Genomic DNA, 15,724 nt, shown 5'->3' with positions numbered 1-15,724 from the left:
GTATCCCTATATGCAAATAGAACATTGCCATATATTGATCTGTGCCATTCATTTTGAACTGGACTTTTTTTACAGAATGAGTGGTCGCGAGTAGATGTGCTTGTTTTGAGATCAAGGCGAGAGCTGCATGTAGCCATTTGTGCTCATTTGTTCATATTATTTGCTAATAAGTGAGTTATGAGCTCAGTTATAGATCATTTATAGTCAGCAATGGGGAGTGGTTGCTTCCAAAAAGAGCACAAAGCATGTGCATTTCTAGCCATCTTTGAAAAGCCAGTCAGGTAAAGAGCATTTTTTCTGTCTTAAAGGGGCAGTGTTGTATTTTGAAACAGGCTTAAATAAGCTAAATAGCCAATAGGCAGAGGGTAGCATAATTTGTCTGATTCTCTGTAATAATGATTTGGGAATAATAATTAACTTTATTTTTGTAAAGTGGTTTCTTGCATCAAACAACACATTTTCAGTTACCTCCTTGTCTGAAGGACAAGTGGATTAACAGGTTAATGTCAAGCCCTGCATATTTTTTCCAAAAGTCTCACGGAATGTAGGCCTACGTTGAACACCACACATTGGCTGCTACAGTAGGCTGAATGATAGAACAGCTATTTCCATGTTAAAATATTATGGGATGCATTTTCTCCATTGTTTTTGATGGTAGGCCACTCTGATAGGCCTACATTATGATCAAATGGCCATAGTAGCCTACTTGGCCAATGTTATAACTGTAACTTGTAGCGGGTACAGCCTCAGTGCTCACAATAAATGTGCGCTAGAAGTTGCACAGAATTTCCTCAACGTTCAAGTTTGTGCTCAGCAGACCTGGAATTTGCTCAGATGATGACATTTTTTTGAGGGAACATTGTTCCACACACATCAACACAGTTGTGAAGAAGGCACGACAACGCTTTTCCCCCCTCAGGATGTTGAAAAGATGTTTCATGTGACCTCAGATCCTCAAAAGGTTCTACAGCTACACCTTTGAGAGCATCTTGACTGACTACATCACCGTTTGGTATGGCAACTGATTGGCATCCGACCGCAAGGCGCTACAAAGGGTAGCGGGTTTCCAGAAACAAAGGCACTGGAGCGGAGGGGGAGAAAGGAAGGGCTCTACTAGAGTCAGATTAACCATGGTGGCGCTAGAAGCCCTACTGCCTGCTGAGGGCCCTGGTTGTATCAGGTCTGAGAGTTTCTCACGGCACCTCTTCTCTCCAGGCTAATCCACTCTCCAAGCCTCAGACCTCCCCTCAGCCCTTCACCATCCACCCAACCCCATAGTATTCCCGTCGATGGTTTGCATCTCAAACAGCCTCCGAATGGTGTGCAATGGTGTTGGGTTGTGTAGGTGGGAGGCTGGAGTGTGTATGTGAGTCAGAGTTGTGTGGTAGTTAATCATAACAGTGAAGTGGTACTTCACAAGAGGTGTGAACCAGGAGAATGGGGGTGGGAATCTATTCCTGGATATGATGTGAAAAGTTCAACAGCGATGTGCTCAGACCTTATTTCTACTACCTTCTAATTTACTAATAGCAGGTGGAGGGGTCCTTTGCTTCATTTAGAACCTTGTTTTCATTTTACCTTCGAACATCACTGTCTCCACAGTAACAGAGAAAGGGGAAGCAGATGGTAATTCTATGCCCCTCAAAAGTTTCAAAGTGAAGCCAGGGAGCAAGGAGAGAAATAGAGATTTCAGAGTTTGAAGCATTTGAAGGTCTGATTGTGACAAAAAAGTTGGTCTTAAAAACACGGTCCTCTGGCACTATAACAACCGACGTGGAACTGAAAACATGGATGGTCATGTGATGGGAGGCTCCCCCATTTCCTGTCAGTGGCTGTTGTAGACCAGTGGGGGGCATAGGGACACTGTCCAGCCCTGTCCTGTCCTGCTGTCAGTTCGGTCCCTGTCAGACGTGCTGGCGGAAGCCTTTGTTTTCGGAGAAGTCTGCAGCCTGTTAACAGGGAAACAATGGCAGGAGTGTGCCTGGCCCTGGGCTGGATGTTTATGGAATGTACAGGGCTAAAGGCGGGAATCCCACCCTGCTGCAGTCTACTGGAGACTGCCTGCATGCGAGCTGAAATAATTCCTCCTCCCAATGTCACTTCACAGCCCTCTCTCTCTGCGTCCTGGAGTAGAGCCATGTGTTGCTCCAGATCCTCCTGTTCTCACACTGAGAGTGAGACTCACACACACCCAGATCCCTTTTCACCTCATTTCCCATTCCTCCCTATTACACAGTGAAAATAGGGAGAGCACATCATAAAACAGTCTGAACTTTTTAGTCTGAAGTGAAAGAGTTGTTTTGGGTGTTCAGGACTGAACTGTGTTTTTGTGGAGGAGGCCTGGAGCTTGGAGAGCAAGAACAGTCATCCTGGCAGCCAGCAAAACCAATAGAAACCAATAGCAGCACATAGAGAAAGGAGCAAGAGGCTTGTTGTGCAACTCCAGACACACCACATCTTTTGTGTGTCTGAATGAGCGTTATGAGTTCACTCTCATCCATAGTGACCTCATCCTCTGTCTTTCTCTCCTCCATCTTTAAGGCTTGTTAGTTGGGATCTTTTTATGGCCATGTCGGCCAGTCATGTTATTGGTTTCACTAATGAAGAGCACAGCCTTTCATAAAGGGGCGGTTGGTTGGATCCTTGGAAGTATTTTGGATTGTGTTTCTCTTGAGTAGGCCTAGCCTATGACCAATCAATCCTACTGTAGTGTTGGTACAAACTCCCATAACAGACAAAAAACTAACTAAGACTTGAGTTGGGGATGGGTCATTGTATTATGGTTAAAGCAGGGCTACTTTTGGCCGTGAACACATTGTTGAGAATGGAGTTTAGGATGTCATCCAATGACTACAATGCCTCCACCTCACAGTTCCATCTGTGCTGCGCATTAACTAAAAGCTTAGTGATATAATCAGCTTAATATTGAGTACTTATTGTCTGTGAAGGTTATAGAGTTCAGGGATCTAAAACCAATGATGAGAAGGAATTGCTGAGTTAACTACTTTGTGTTGTTGTAAATGACTGGAGCTCTTGGGCGGTAATGTCTAATAAATGTTGAATACATTTACTCAATGAACAACTCTTACTATTGCTGTTTTCTGAAGTCACCCTCTGTGCTGACTGTACTGAAATGTCCTCTTTAACTAGGAACTTGGTGCTGTTTAGATTATTATTATATATCTTTTTTTCAACCTTTATTTAACTCGGTAAGTCAGTTAAGAACAAATTCTTGTTTACAATGACGGCCTACACCGGCCAAACCCGGACGACGCTTGGCCAATTGAGCGCCGCCCTATCGGACTCCCAGTCACGGCCGGTTGTGATACAGCCTGGATTCGAACCAGGGTGTCTGTAGTGCCTTAGACCGCTGCACCACTCTTAAAGTTTAATTTAATTTCCCCAACTGTAATTCACTGTTATTGCAGGAGGAAAACAGACAAAGGCTGATGCAGTCTCATAGGGTAATGACACACTGTGGTCTTATTGGGCCACACAATTTAGCCCATGTCAATCCCAAATGACTCACTGAAGTACAGAACTACCAATGAGACTCAGATGAGATGATGAGAAACAGTTGAAAGTCCACAAGTACTTTTACAGAGCTTTATTTCAGATTTACTAGGCTGTTCAATAGCTACAGACTTTTACTTTTTCATTACAGCCGTCTATTATCCAAAGCAAAGAGTAACCAAAAATAAAAACAGGCAAAAACAAAAGCCACATTGTTTCATGTGTCATTAAATATATTCATTTGTGATAAACATAATATATTAGTATGCATTACAGGACATTACACAAACTTTTGCAATGGACAAAGCTAAACAACATTTACAAGCCCAAGTATGAACACAAGCAACATTCAGATATATTTTTGTAGCAGATATCTGGTCATGACTGAGTACCTTTCTCCAAATGTGTGGAAAACTGGTCTAACTTTACACACTGCAACCACTGACAGCTTTGATATGTGTAGATCCAGAGATGGATGTACTGGCACAAGAACAGTTGAAATGGATTGCAATAAAAATGTCAATACAAATATGTTTTTAAAAAAGTGTGTGGGTATGTGTGTGTGCAGGTGTGCATCTGCTTGCATTTATGTGTGTTTATGTATTTCCCAAATATGTTTGGGAATGTTTATTACAGGTTGTAGATAAGCCTCTCTCTGCTGAAATACACTCCTGGGTATGCATAACTTGTAAACAAGAGAAATCTGCCTCTTTTTCATTTATTTGTCTACCCATTTATTAAGCCTATGGTATTTCAAACTCTGGTTAATAACACATGGACACAAATCTAGTAAATGTTTAACAAAAAATAGTAACAAACTATACAGCTATATAACATTTAAACAGCTGGTCACCCCTTTTGTTGAGTACCAAGTAACGTCTTGAAAATGGAATGTCTGCAAGGTTTGAAGTGAGAATCAGATGCTGACAGTGATCACACAGCTTGACTCCTGTGATATTTCATCACTCCACAGGTTTTCTTTTACAACATAATGCATGTATCTTTATACAGCATATACATACTGTACATACTGTCATCCACAATTTGGTTAGCTTAGTCAGCTAAGTAGTCAGCATGCATCTATTATTTTAACAAAACGTAGGTTCATTTTGACAGGTCTTATCAAACCACATGAGGTGATCCACTGTTGAAGAAATCAGAATGTCCCCCCACGATCAGTCCTTTACCAGCAGAAACAGGTCAATGCTCAGAGGAATGTTCAAGCAGTACTTCGTATTTTAACAAACGTGAACAGGATAGCAAACCAAATGCATCAATCAATGACACAGAGTCAGTGGACATTAGGTTCCAGGACCAAAGGCCAAAGGCAGCACATAATCAGTCAAATGTCTGATCTCAGTTTGAACAATCATGAATGGACATACATTAGTTCTTTGATTTTTCTGAAACAATACAGTATGTTAGTTTGTATCCTGCAAGGTGCCATTAAACACTGAACATATCTTATATGTTCTGAATACTGTTGAATAATAAAGGACTAAACATTAAGTGCATGGTCAACTCATCTATTTTAGTTCTTCTAGTTGAGAACAGAGTGCTGTCTAAATACAAAAATATTGTATAATTATATCATGCCTACTGGTACTTTTATTTTGCTGAGGTCACAACCACACTGTCAGGATGGCAAGGAAATGTATCATTTAACAGACTCTTTCCCTATGCTAGTATCTGAGGAGCAACTTGTTCATGGCACTTTCATTTTGATTACATAGTTAGCAGTAATAATGAGGTAACAACCACATGAGGAGCTCTTAAAGAAGAAAGGTAACTGGCAATAGCTGGCTTGTTTTTGTTTTTTTTCTCCCATTTTTACAAGTATACGCTGAAACAACAGTAAAACCTAGTTTAAATGATCAATTTAACATGTTAACACTCTTAACAGTTTACACAGTTTATCTTGACAAGGCCTGGCAAGCAGGAGCCACTCATTAAACATGAGAGAGATTCCCCTTAAGTCATGCCGTGCCACCTCAGCTTGCTAGAAAAAACTTTACACTATATATATATATATATATATATATATATATATATATATATATATATATATATAAAGAGCCTCTTTAAACACAGATATGTGATACAGTAGATTTTTGTTCTGTAGAAATGAACTGGAAATATAAAAATAATGGTATCACGAATAAAACAAAAAATAAGTAACTTATCTGAAATATTAGGTGCAAACTCTGCAATTCCACAATGAAACAAACCTTGAAGGACAAACAGAACAACAACTGTAAAAAGAGCTCCTTCACACAAATGTTTCTAAAACTAATATTCTCTTTTTGCTTCCACTCAAAGCAGCAGCACTCAGTCACTTTCTCTCTCTCTCTCTGTTCACTTCACCTCTCCCTCTTTCCTCTCTTACTCTGGTGTTTCCTCTTTCTTTCTCCTCCTCCTGTGTTCCTCAGACTCGAGGTGAGCCCCCTCTCTTTCTCTCCTCTCTGGCTCCTCTTAACACTTGCCCCTCTTGTCGCGCTGTTGGAACTTCCTCAGTCTCCGGCCCCACAGGTCCTTCCAGGGGATGAGCAGGCTGCCCTTGTCCGCCACCACGCCACTCTGCCCGGGGGAGTCGTCATCCGTGCCCAGCAGCAGGTACTTCCTGCCAAGCTTGATCTTGGGGCATTTGCAGGCCACGTCCTTGGCACGCACCCACAGGAGCTGGTCGCCGCGCCGAATGCGTTGTTCACCTTGCTTGTAGACGGAGATGATGTTCACGGTAAACTTCCACCACTCTCCTGCCTTGTCTCCTTTGAGGACGTGCACTTGGACAGCTGGATGACCAATGAGAAGAAGGAGTGAAGAGGGAATAAGAACATTTCACAATAAAGCAAGCAACTCTTGAGTATAAGAAATCCAGTTAAAAGTTAATGTACAGTAAAACATAGATCATCCTAATAACATACATGGTAACTAAGCAGGGAATCCATAGCAGCCTGTGGGTTTCTGTTCCTGGGGTCCAGACTGGCTTGGGGGTGACCCCTCAGATGTAAATGTTCCTTTTTACTATAGCTCCAATAACTGCTCCAATGTTTGAGTATGATTCAGGAATTACTGACCCAGTGTGTGTGGATTGTTCCCCTGGTCCCTCCCCTCAGCCATGACCCCTGACCTCTCCTTGTTGTGTTGGCTAGCATGTTCCGTATTACAGCAACAGTTGCCATAGTGCTCCCCAGGGTAAAGACAATGGGTGCCCGCTGAGTACATTTGAATGAGCACCTCCCTGAGACTGGCTGTAATGTTTGACTGCTGTGGACGTATCCTAAGAAACGCTTTCCTTTCCTCAACTGACAAGCCTGGAGAAAAAGAAGTGGCGGGTATACTGGTTTAAACTCAGAAAGTCCAACAGTGAAAGTGCAGCATTCAACCTTTACTAAGAAAATACCACATCTGTTTGAGGTAAAAGCTCTGAAGCAAAGCCATTCCTGTGCTTTTGATAGAATGGTCTTTCAGCTGTTAAGCAGGACGCTGCACATCTTAAGAACCCTGGGATAGAGCAACCTGGACCTGGTAGCCATTGAACCTTTCTCCCTAGAATTTGGCCCCTTAGAGCAGACAGAAATACAGACCCCCCCTTACAGCAGCTCCCCTGCATGGATTTCTCTGTCACATAAATCTACCATTACTTCATCACTCTGATTGAAAAAACGCCTCAGTCATCGCAACAAGGGGGAAACAACTGAACTCACTGGGGTAGGAGCTAATCTGTGCTTGAGGTGAAGTGGTTTAGCTGGGAATGTGCTGTTAACGATTGGACTAAAGGAGGGGATGAACCAACCTGAATAGTTTCCACTCACAATTGTTTGATTTGACCCAATTTGGGAAACAGTGTGTGGATGGTGTGAAATGTTTCAAACACACTAATAAATACACACACACACACAAATGCATACATGCAGACACACAAGTGCACACATACACACATACACACACGCACTTGTGTGTGGAGTAATGTTAGAAACATATAGGTGGCTGAAAATAGCACAGGAAGTCTTTTTTTCTCCTCGTCTCTCTCTCTGAATGCCAACGCTCTCTATTGCGAGCCGCATCGATTGTCCCTATAACAGCCTGGAACGTTCTAAGAGAACAGGAAGGGGGGCCCTGCTAGTGTGAGCAAATTGTACACAATTTCAGAAGAAAGGAGGCCTGTTGGGCTGAGTAGAGCACGCTCTCACAGTCCTGCCATTCATTAACAATGTGTCTCTGGGCTGTAGCCTACTCCTTCATCCAAACACATAAAGGGTGTGTGGGGGGGTGGAGTGGGCCACTATTTATCTTCCCAGCCACAGAGAGGCTTCCAGAAGAATCGGGATGTGTTCCGACCTCATGAGCTATCCAGGTTCTGCTCCCAGAGCCCCATCCAAGAGCAGCGTGAGAATCCAGCAGAGATAGCCCTCTTCTCTCTGGGTCGCTCTTACTGACCGACTGGCTAACGAGCTCCCCGGGTGAATGGACCAGACTCAGCTCTCTGCTGTCTGACACCAACGCAGAACCCTCTGTCACTCTATGGGCTGCTCAGGAAATTGGTAGTTCTCTAAGCAGATAATCAAATACTGTTATACTGGACTGATATTCCAGTCCATGAGGGGACCAAAGTATGCAGTACTAATCATGGATGTTAGCTGGAAAGACCAAGCAGCTTAGTCCTCAAACCTCAGCACATTGCTTCAGTCCTGCTCCTCACCCAAAGAAGTCCAAAGCGCCCATGGGGCTGGTATTGAATTGAGCTCATGAATGGAGATCTAGGAAACTAAACTTCTGTTTTTCTGTTAGCAGACAATATGGTACATCAGTACTACTTGGACCATCTTAGCAGGGTAGCACGGAGGGAGGGAGTGAGAGGAAGAGGGAGAGAGAGAGAGAGAGAGAGAGGAAGGGGGAGAGAGAGGAAGAGGGAGAAAGAAAGGGATTTAATAACACAATGGCAGTCAAGCCTCCCGCTGGGTCCCCTCTCTGAGCAGTGTGCTGAGGCTTGACCCGCACACCGCCGACAAGGGGGCTCTAATCAAATTAGAGCGTGTTTAATTTCAATACTGAGGCCCCTGTCCCATCTGGTTATCAGCTGAGTGACTGATCTGGGCCCTGCTGCCCCCAGGGTGAGCTCACAGGGACCGTTAGGTGATGGGGCTGTGTGACCCTTCCTTTCACCGCTGGCCCTGAACGTCTGCAAAAGCTCTTTGATTCATTGTCCTCCCCGCTGGAGGGGTGTCAGCCCAGAATATAACCCTTTGTGGCTGCCGTCACCGTAGCTACGGCCGCGATGGAAAACAAAAATGAATAAACACAACATATTTCTTTCTCTCCGGGGTGGCAATCCGTCAACGTCGGCCTAATTTACCACCTGTTTGCGCCCTGTGGAATGCTCCGAGCCGGCAGAGTGCACCACTGTGTTTAAACAGGGGGCCTCTTCCCGTGACCCCGGGAGGCCCGCAGCGCCACTCACACAGGGGGGTCGTGGCCCTAAAGAACAGAGACACTGTGAACCCCACAAAGGCCCAGGGACAGCCCTGAGAAATGAATTAGATTAAGGCAGAGGAAAAGCCTCCTGAGGAATGGTCTCTCCATACAGCCCCAGCTCAGCCACAGGAGAATCATCTGCACTCAGCTGTTTTGATGAACTCTTGAAAAACCAACCTTCTGCTTTTCATGAATCAGTCTTGTGATTTATAGATTTGTCCGTTCTTTTCATGGATGACTAGCAAGATTAAATGAATGAAAATGTGGATTCTGATGGCTGTTCAGTTTTCTGGTGAACTGAAACAAGGAGCTCACATTATTGTCTCTCTCTGTGTTGCACAATATTGATTGAGAAAAGAAGAACATTTGGCCATTTATGCATTGAAACTTTGTTAAAAGTCTCTGATGTATCGCTCTGTTTGATTGATGAACTATGATTGATGATGAGGCTTTTGGACATGTGACAGATATGAAGGGGAACAGTGTGGCCAATGCAGCTGGATGTGTTTCATTAGAGAGAACACTGAACTAAGTCTTAAAGGGATAGTTCACACAAATAAAAAAAAGACACATTGGTTTCCTTACCCTGTAAGCAGTCTATGGACAAGGTATCACAGCAATCCATGCTTTGGTTTAGTTGACTTGACTTGAATGGGATTTGTGCCACAAATGCTAAAACATTATCATGTGAACAGTGAAAGTAAAAAACAGTGCCAGGGAAGCTACATCAAAGCATGGATTGTAGTCATTCCTTGTCAATAGACTGCTTACAGGGTAAGGAAACCAATATGTCATTTTGTAATATGGGTGAACTATCCCCAAACCCTGATTATAGCAGATACGGTCTTGTATGAACAAATCTAAGGCTTAACAATTTGAACACCAATTTAATGGGTATAACTACAGAGGAATTGGTGACCAAAATATTCAATATGATATAGGCCTACTGTACAGTTAGGTCTCATGCCAGGAGTCTAAGAGATCTTGCATTGTCTTTTATAAAGGAAACCTTTGTGGGTATTTGGCTATAGGGAGTACGATCTGTTCTCAAATGCTGGCAGAGTGCTGGACGTGCCTCAGGGTTTGTGCTGCTGCTGCGGTTGGGGAGATTTGTACGGTGACATGAATCTGCTGATAGGAGATCTGCATGATAATACTACTGTGATTAATGGAATGGAAAACCCTCAGAGGTGAGGGAATCCCTCTCTATATGGAGATATAGAGGCTACACAGTGGGACAGCACAATGAAACACTATATAGGAGGCCTATGATATGATCCATGGACTGTCCCTACTGCTACTACTGTCTCTCTTATATTACCCCCCACCCTTCTCATTCTTTTTGGTCTGTTTTTAGATCTAGTGGTGCTGATTCAGAATATAATGATACAAGTCCAACATCATCAATCATCAAACTGAAATGTTTTTTTAGCTTCAAGTTACAGAAGTTATTTCATTTGTGAAACCGTTCTAAAAAAAGCAAGCTATGTAATACCTGTATTTGGCTTGTACGTGAATGTTTTCATATTATTCACTTACTGTAACGCTGTGATATCTACAGTGCATGTAATGGCACATTTGATCAGAAGTATTTCAGATGCAGATGAACTCCTGTGGAGTCATTGATGACAGAGTATATTTGTTGTGTGATTTGGCTAATTTTATTAATATGGGGCTTGCTGAAAATTCCTAATGGCCAGCTCCCGACCAGAGCCTCATGCTCCCAGGGTGCACCAGCCTTTCACCATGGAGCAATACAACTGGACCCCACTGAGGCTGGCAGCTGAGAGAAGGGATTGCCCTAGACCATGGACAGGGGCCAGGGTGAGCAGATCCACAGGGCTTAGAGGGAGGTGGAAGGGGAGAGGAAATTGTCCGTTAGCTGTAATTGAGAGGGACAGTGAGAGGACGCAGTGGGAGCTTGTTCTGCGGCCCTCTGAAGCTCAGAGCCCTCTCTTTATGAGGTACAACTCCCCTAAGACACACACACACACACACTCACACACACATCCGTCAAGGTGGGACAACAAATCCAAATAGTTCCAGCTAAAGCCTGGCAGAGCGGAGCTTTGCAGCTCTCCAAACCAACAGGGGGGCTGGCTCGTGCCACAACCTCTCTCTGAGGACAGTTTCAGCTGGAGTGGAGGAACTGATATGAGCTCAAGATGTAGAGGTAAGAGTTGAATAATCCCTTTGTTTCTCTGCCCAGACACTGATGCCACTGATCTCTATCTTTGGTGATAAAAGAAGAGGCCCTGCGGTGAGGATGCCCCCAGCAAACACTCTTCTCTCTGTCCAGCTCCCCCCACCTCCAGTGAATCTCACATAGTAATGAGTGTATGTCAGTGCAGGGATGTTAGGATATTTCCCTTTGATTTCCCTTTGATGCAATGACTCTAATCCTGGGAGCGTGAATAAGCCACAGAGAGGGGCTTGGGAGTGGACATGCCTGTGATTAATAAATACATTTGACCCTCGACCTCTGGCCGACGCCTGGGCATATAATTCCTGCACAGTGGACTCACCATAGTCTTTCTTGCAGTACTTCTTCATGTTGATCTTCAGCTTGCCCTTGGATGCCTTGCAGTGAGAATCACAATCTGTGGAAGTGAGTGAAGTAATGAGTGGATTAGGTTACAGCACAGCCAACATATCACAAACATCTACATTTAAATTATTCTCTCTCTCTCATTGTTTACGGACTGACCTCAATTATGTTATCTAATAAATGCATTTTAGGTACATCCAAAGGTCTATACTCTACCCCCACTGTAAGGGATTGAAAGCTTACATCTATTGCCAGGCCATTTTAGTGTACTTATGGTACACTGTCTCATGTTATGCTGTTATGGTGTCCCTGTGGAGCTGGTGGAGGCATAAGGCTTCCGCATGCTTCGGTTCGGCTGGCGCCTAGTAGGCAAACCAAACGAGTGTGCTCACATACTCCCTTATAAGACCTTCGCTTGAAAAATGAGAAAAAGCGGCAATAGTACTATTTGTCCATCTTGAAGCGCCGTAGCCAGTATACACTTCCTAAAAATAGTTTGAATAAATCTAAGATAACTCAAGAATCTGTCATTCATTTTGACGTTTTTGCTGAGGAGATCTTAGTCACACAATTTTACATCTAACTAAGATGTTTGGTTTAGTATTTCTCAAGTGAACAAAATGTGCATGAAAATGAGTCCGGCTATTGCAAGTTCGGCTACCGAACTTGCAATACCCTCGAGAAAAAATGTGGAATGCATGAACAGCCGGGAAAAAAACCTTGCCAAAGACCAAAACAAACAAAAACGTCACAAAATGTCATAATACACTGAGTGCACAAAAACTGATTGAAGTGGATTTAACAGGTGCCATCAATAAGGGATCATAGCTTTCACCTGGATTCACCTGGTCAGCCTATGGTTTTGTACACTCAGTATATATGCACAAACTGTTCGGAACAGTTTAGGATGGGAAGCATGCGGACGCCTTTACACAGATCCTATTGTCAGCTCACTCCCACTCTCTTCCTCCAACCTCTCCACACAGAATCTCTAGCCTGTCAGAGTCCTGGCATCCATTGTGTCAGCAATCAGGGTTGGGAAGGTCACTCACAAAAGGAGGTCACTGAAGGAAGTTAGCTAGTAGCCTAACAAAAATTAGCAGGGGCCTAAGCAGTATCCAATCCACTTGAGGCGAGAAAGAGAATACTCTCACGTTGGCCGGGGCCAATCTCTCTGTGGCCGATCTCTCTGTGGCCTCTGAGAGGAGCCTGCTGCAAACCAGTGGCCAGAAAGAGCTCATAGTTATGATTAATTGCTTTCGGGTCTGGTGCTATCCCTTTGACACCAGGCTGTGTTGACCTGGGCTCGCAGGCATGCCAAGAGGCTTTATCGATGTCCGCCGACCGTCGGGTTGTCAGGGTGCCAGGCACCTTTTGTAATGGGGGAGATGGGGCTGGGACGAGAGGCCAAACTGAAAATGGAAATCGTTTGTTTCCACTTTTCCACTGACTGACACAAATTGGAACCAGAACATCTCCTGGTTTTGCTCCCCCTCCCAGTGTAGTAAGCCCCATGCTCTTTTATGTGGGGGGGGGGGGGGGGGGGGGGGGGGGGGGGGTTGGCTGGTCGGCCAGGGGGAAAGGGGGAGCAGTTGGGAGAGAGGGGACCTTTCAGTTTGCCTGAATATGGACAAACTTCATTATTTCTTCCAGCCCTCTGTCCAGTCCTCCCCTTTCTTTCCCTTTATACTCTGTGTGAATGAGGTTGCCCGGGTAACAGCGGAGCGAGAAAAAAACGCACTCCCCCCAAAAAGCCGGATTGGGGCAGAGGCAGGGGGATGGGGAGCAAGTGCATGTATGTGGAGAAAATATTTCTAGTGAAATGCCTGGCAGCTTTCGGGGTGGTGTAGAAATGAAAAAGGGAAGGGAAATCCCAAAGTAAATTAATTTGACGAGTCCATATCGACCACGCCTGATTTCCATTTAAATGTGGCTAGGGCGGGGGCCCATTTGTCTCCCCCTGGCCCCTGGAGGCCTTCATCGTACTTCCCTTTGATAGCTGGCATTGCCCATTAGCCCAGCAGCACAATCCCAGGACTGGCCATCACACCTACAGCTCTCATTAAGGCCCCGGTCCCCGCTGGGAGGACAAACGTCCCCTTTGTGTGGCTTCTCTAGCGGGGCCACCACCATTCTCCAGGGTCCCTGGGGACCACACCACTCTTAATTTGGAGGGTGGTGTCTGTGTGGGCTTCCTGACAAGACTCCAAACTCCATTGCAGCTGGTCTCCAACGTATGTAGCAGGTTGACCATTCAGCTCAGTGAAATATGTGGAGCCACACTGTTAGTCCCATGTTAATGATCAAAAGTGACAGAACCTATATGTTTTACATGCATGGCAATTTAAAGGAATACTTCGGGATTTGGGCAATGAGGCCCTTTTTCTACTTCCCCAGAGTCAAATGATGTCTCTGTGTCCAGTAAGAAGGAAGTTAGAGGCAGTTTCGCGAGCCAATGGTAACTAGCATTAGAGCAATGACAGTAAGTCTATGGGTATCTGCCATGCATGCTAGTATCCATTTAAGTAGAAGTTGGACCAAAAACAAGTTGGCTTAGGCAACAGGTTTTAGAGACCAATACTTTGCTCCAGGTCTCTCTTTTTCTCCTCATACGCATGCCAGGGGATCTACCTCACAAGCTTGGACTGAGCAGTGACTGAAAGTATGAGCTAAATGTTACAGTGGTATGTCACTTCAAATCAGTGTTGCACTATAGCACGCAGACTCAGAGCTGTGCATTTCAACAATAGGGCTGTAAATAAGTGACCAAGGGAAGGGTTCTCTTCCCTCTCAGCGCAGCGAGAGATGATTGGAAAACAAACTGGTGCAAATGAAGCATACAATCAAGATTATGGGCTGGAGGCTGAGTGGGAATACAGAATGGGAGGCCGGGGAGAGAGAGCTGACCAAAAACCTGGATTTAACATCTCCTGACACATAGACATCCACTTAAATACTGCAATTATGAAAGTGACCCTTAAAATACTGCAATTATGAAGGTGGCCCTTAAAATACTACAATTATGAAGGTGACCCTTAAAATACTACAATTATGAAGGTGGTCCGTAAAATACTACAATTATGAAGGTGACCCTTAAAATACTACAATTATGAAGGTGGCCCTTAAAATACTACAATTATGAAGGTGGCCCTTAAAATACTACAATTATGAAGGTGACCCTTAAAATACTACAATTATGAAGGTGACCCTTAAAATACTACAATTATAAAGGTGGTCCTTAAAATACTACAATTATGAAGGTGGCCCTTAAAATACTACAATTATGAAGGTGGCCCTTAAAATACTACAATTATGAAGGTGACCCTTAAAATACTACAATTATGAAGGTGACCCTTAAAATACTACAATTATGAAGGTGGTCCGTAAAATACTACAATTATGAAAGTGACCCTTAAAATACTACAATTGTGAAGGTGGTCCTTAAAATACTACAATTATGAAGGTGGTCCTTAAAATACTACAATTATGAAGGTGGCCCTTAAAATACTACAATTATGAAGGTGGCCCTGAACCCAAATAAGATGTAGAAATAGAAAAACATAAAAAATAGAAACTGTGGAATGATATGAATTGTGCTTGTACTAAAATACAATACATTTGTTATGTTGTGCTTTAGTAATTGCCATATCCTGTGGATACCACATGGCTCAACAGTATCACAAACTCACCTAAGGGCTCTTCAGAGCTGGTATAGGTGGCGGTGGGCGATGCAACTGGAATCTCTGCAACAGAGAAACCACAGCACAAACATAATGACATTTCACATCACTACTCAGTTTGACAGCTTCATATGTGGAAAAAGGAACAAAGTTGTTAGAACGTCTCAGTTCAATTTCCTGCTCGCCTTCCTTGGGGCTTAAATGAACCTCAGAGCATTGGTGATATACTCTCAGGTATTCCTTAATAGGTTGTCATGTTATTGATTGCTGATTAGAACACAGAGATTGTGCTTGGAATACACATTAATAGCCAGTTTCCCATTTGAGTTTCACTCTCTTGTATTCGTGGCCTGCTGTATTGTAAGGTACAGAGAGCCAGGGCCCCTGGCCTTGTTAAAATTGAAGTTGTCAGGAAGTTTGATATAACAAAAATGTAATATTAAGCTATTAAACCTAAAACATATTAGCTCGAAAATATACGAGAAACCAAATATTTTCAGCTCAATTT

General features: G+C 43.8%; 1 protein-coding gene across 2 annotated transcripts in view; it reads right to left on the bottom strand.

Moving 5' to 3' along the window:
• Positions 1–5,580: 5,580 nt before the first annotated feature.
• Positions 5,581–15,724, bottom strand: part of LOC106601316 (netrin-1-like) — a 37,828-nt gene continuing 27,684 nt past the window's right edge. For both annotated transcript variants that reach the window (XM_014193424.3, XM_014193425.3), the window contains exons 5-7: positions 15,226–15,279; positions 11,514–11,588; positions 5,581–6,305 (exon numbers count right to left, since the gene is read on the bottom strand). In XM_014193424.3, the coding sequence (XP_014048899.1) occupies positions 5,986–6,305; positions 11,514–11,588; positions 15,226–15,279 (449 nt within the window). In that variant the 3' untranslated portion in view covers positions 5,581–5,985. The remainder of the gene's footprint in view (positions 6,306–11,513; positions 11,589–15,225; positions 15,280–15,724) is intronic.

The sequence above is a fragment of the Salmo salar genome, chromosome 03 (assembly GCF_965601325.2).
Source record: "Salmo salar chromosome 03, fSalSal1, whole genome shotgun sequence".
Lineage (NCBI taxonomy): Eukaryota > Metazoa > Chordata > Actinopteri > Salmoniformes > Salmonidae > Salmo > Salmo salar.
This window is presented reverse-complemented; position numbering and strand designations above follow the sequence as displayed.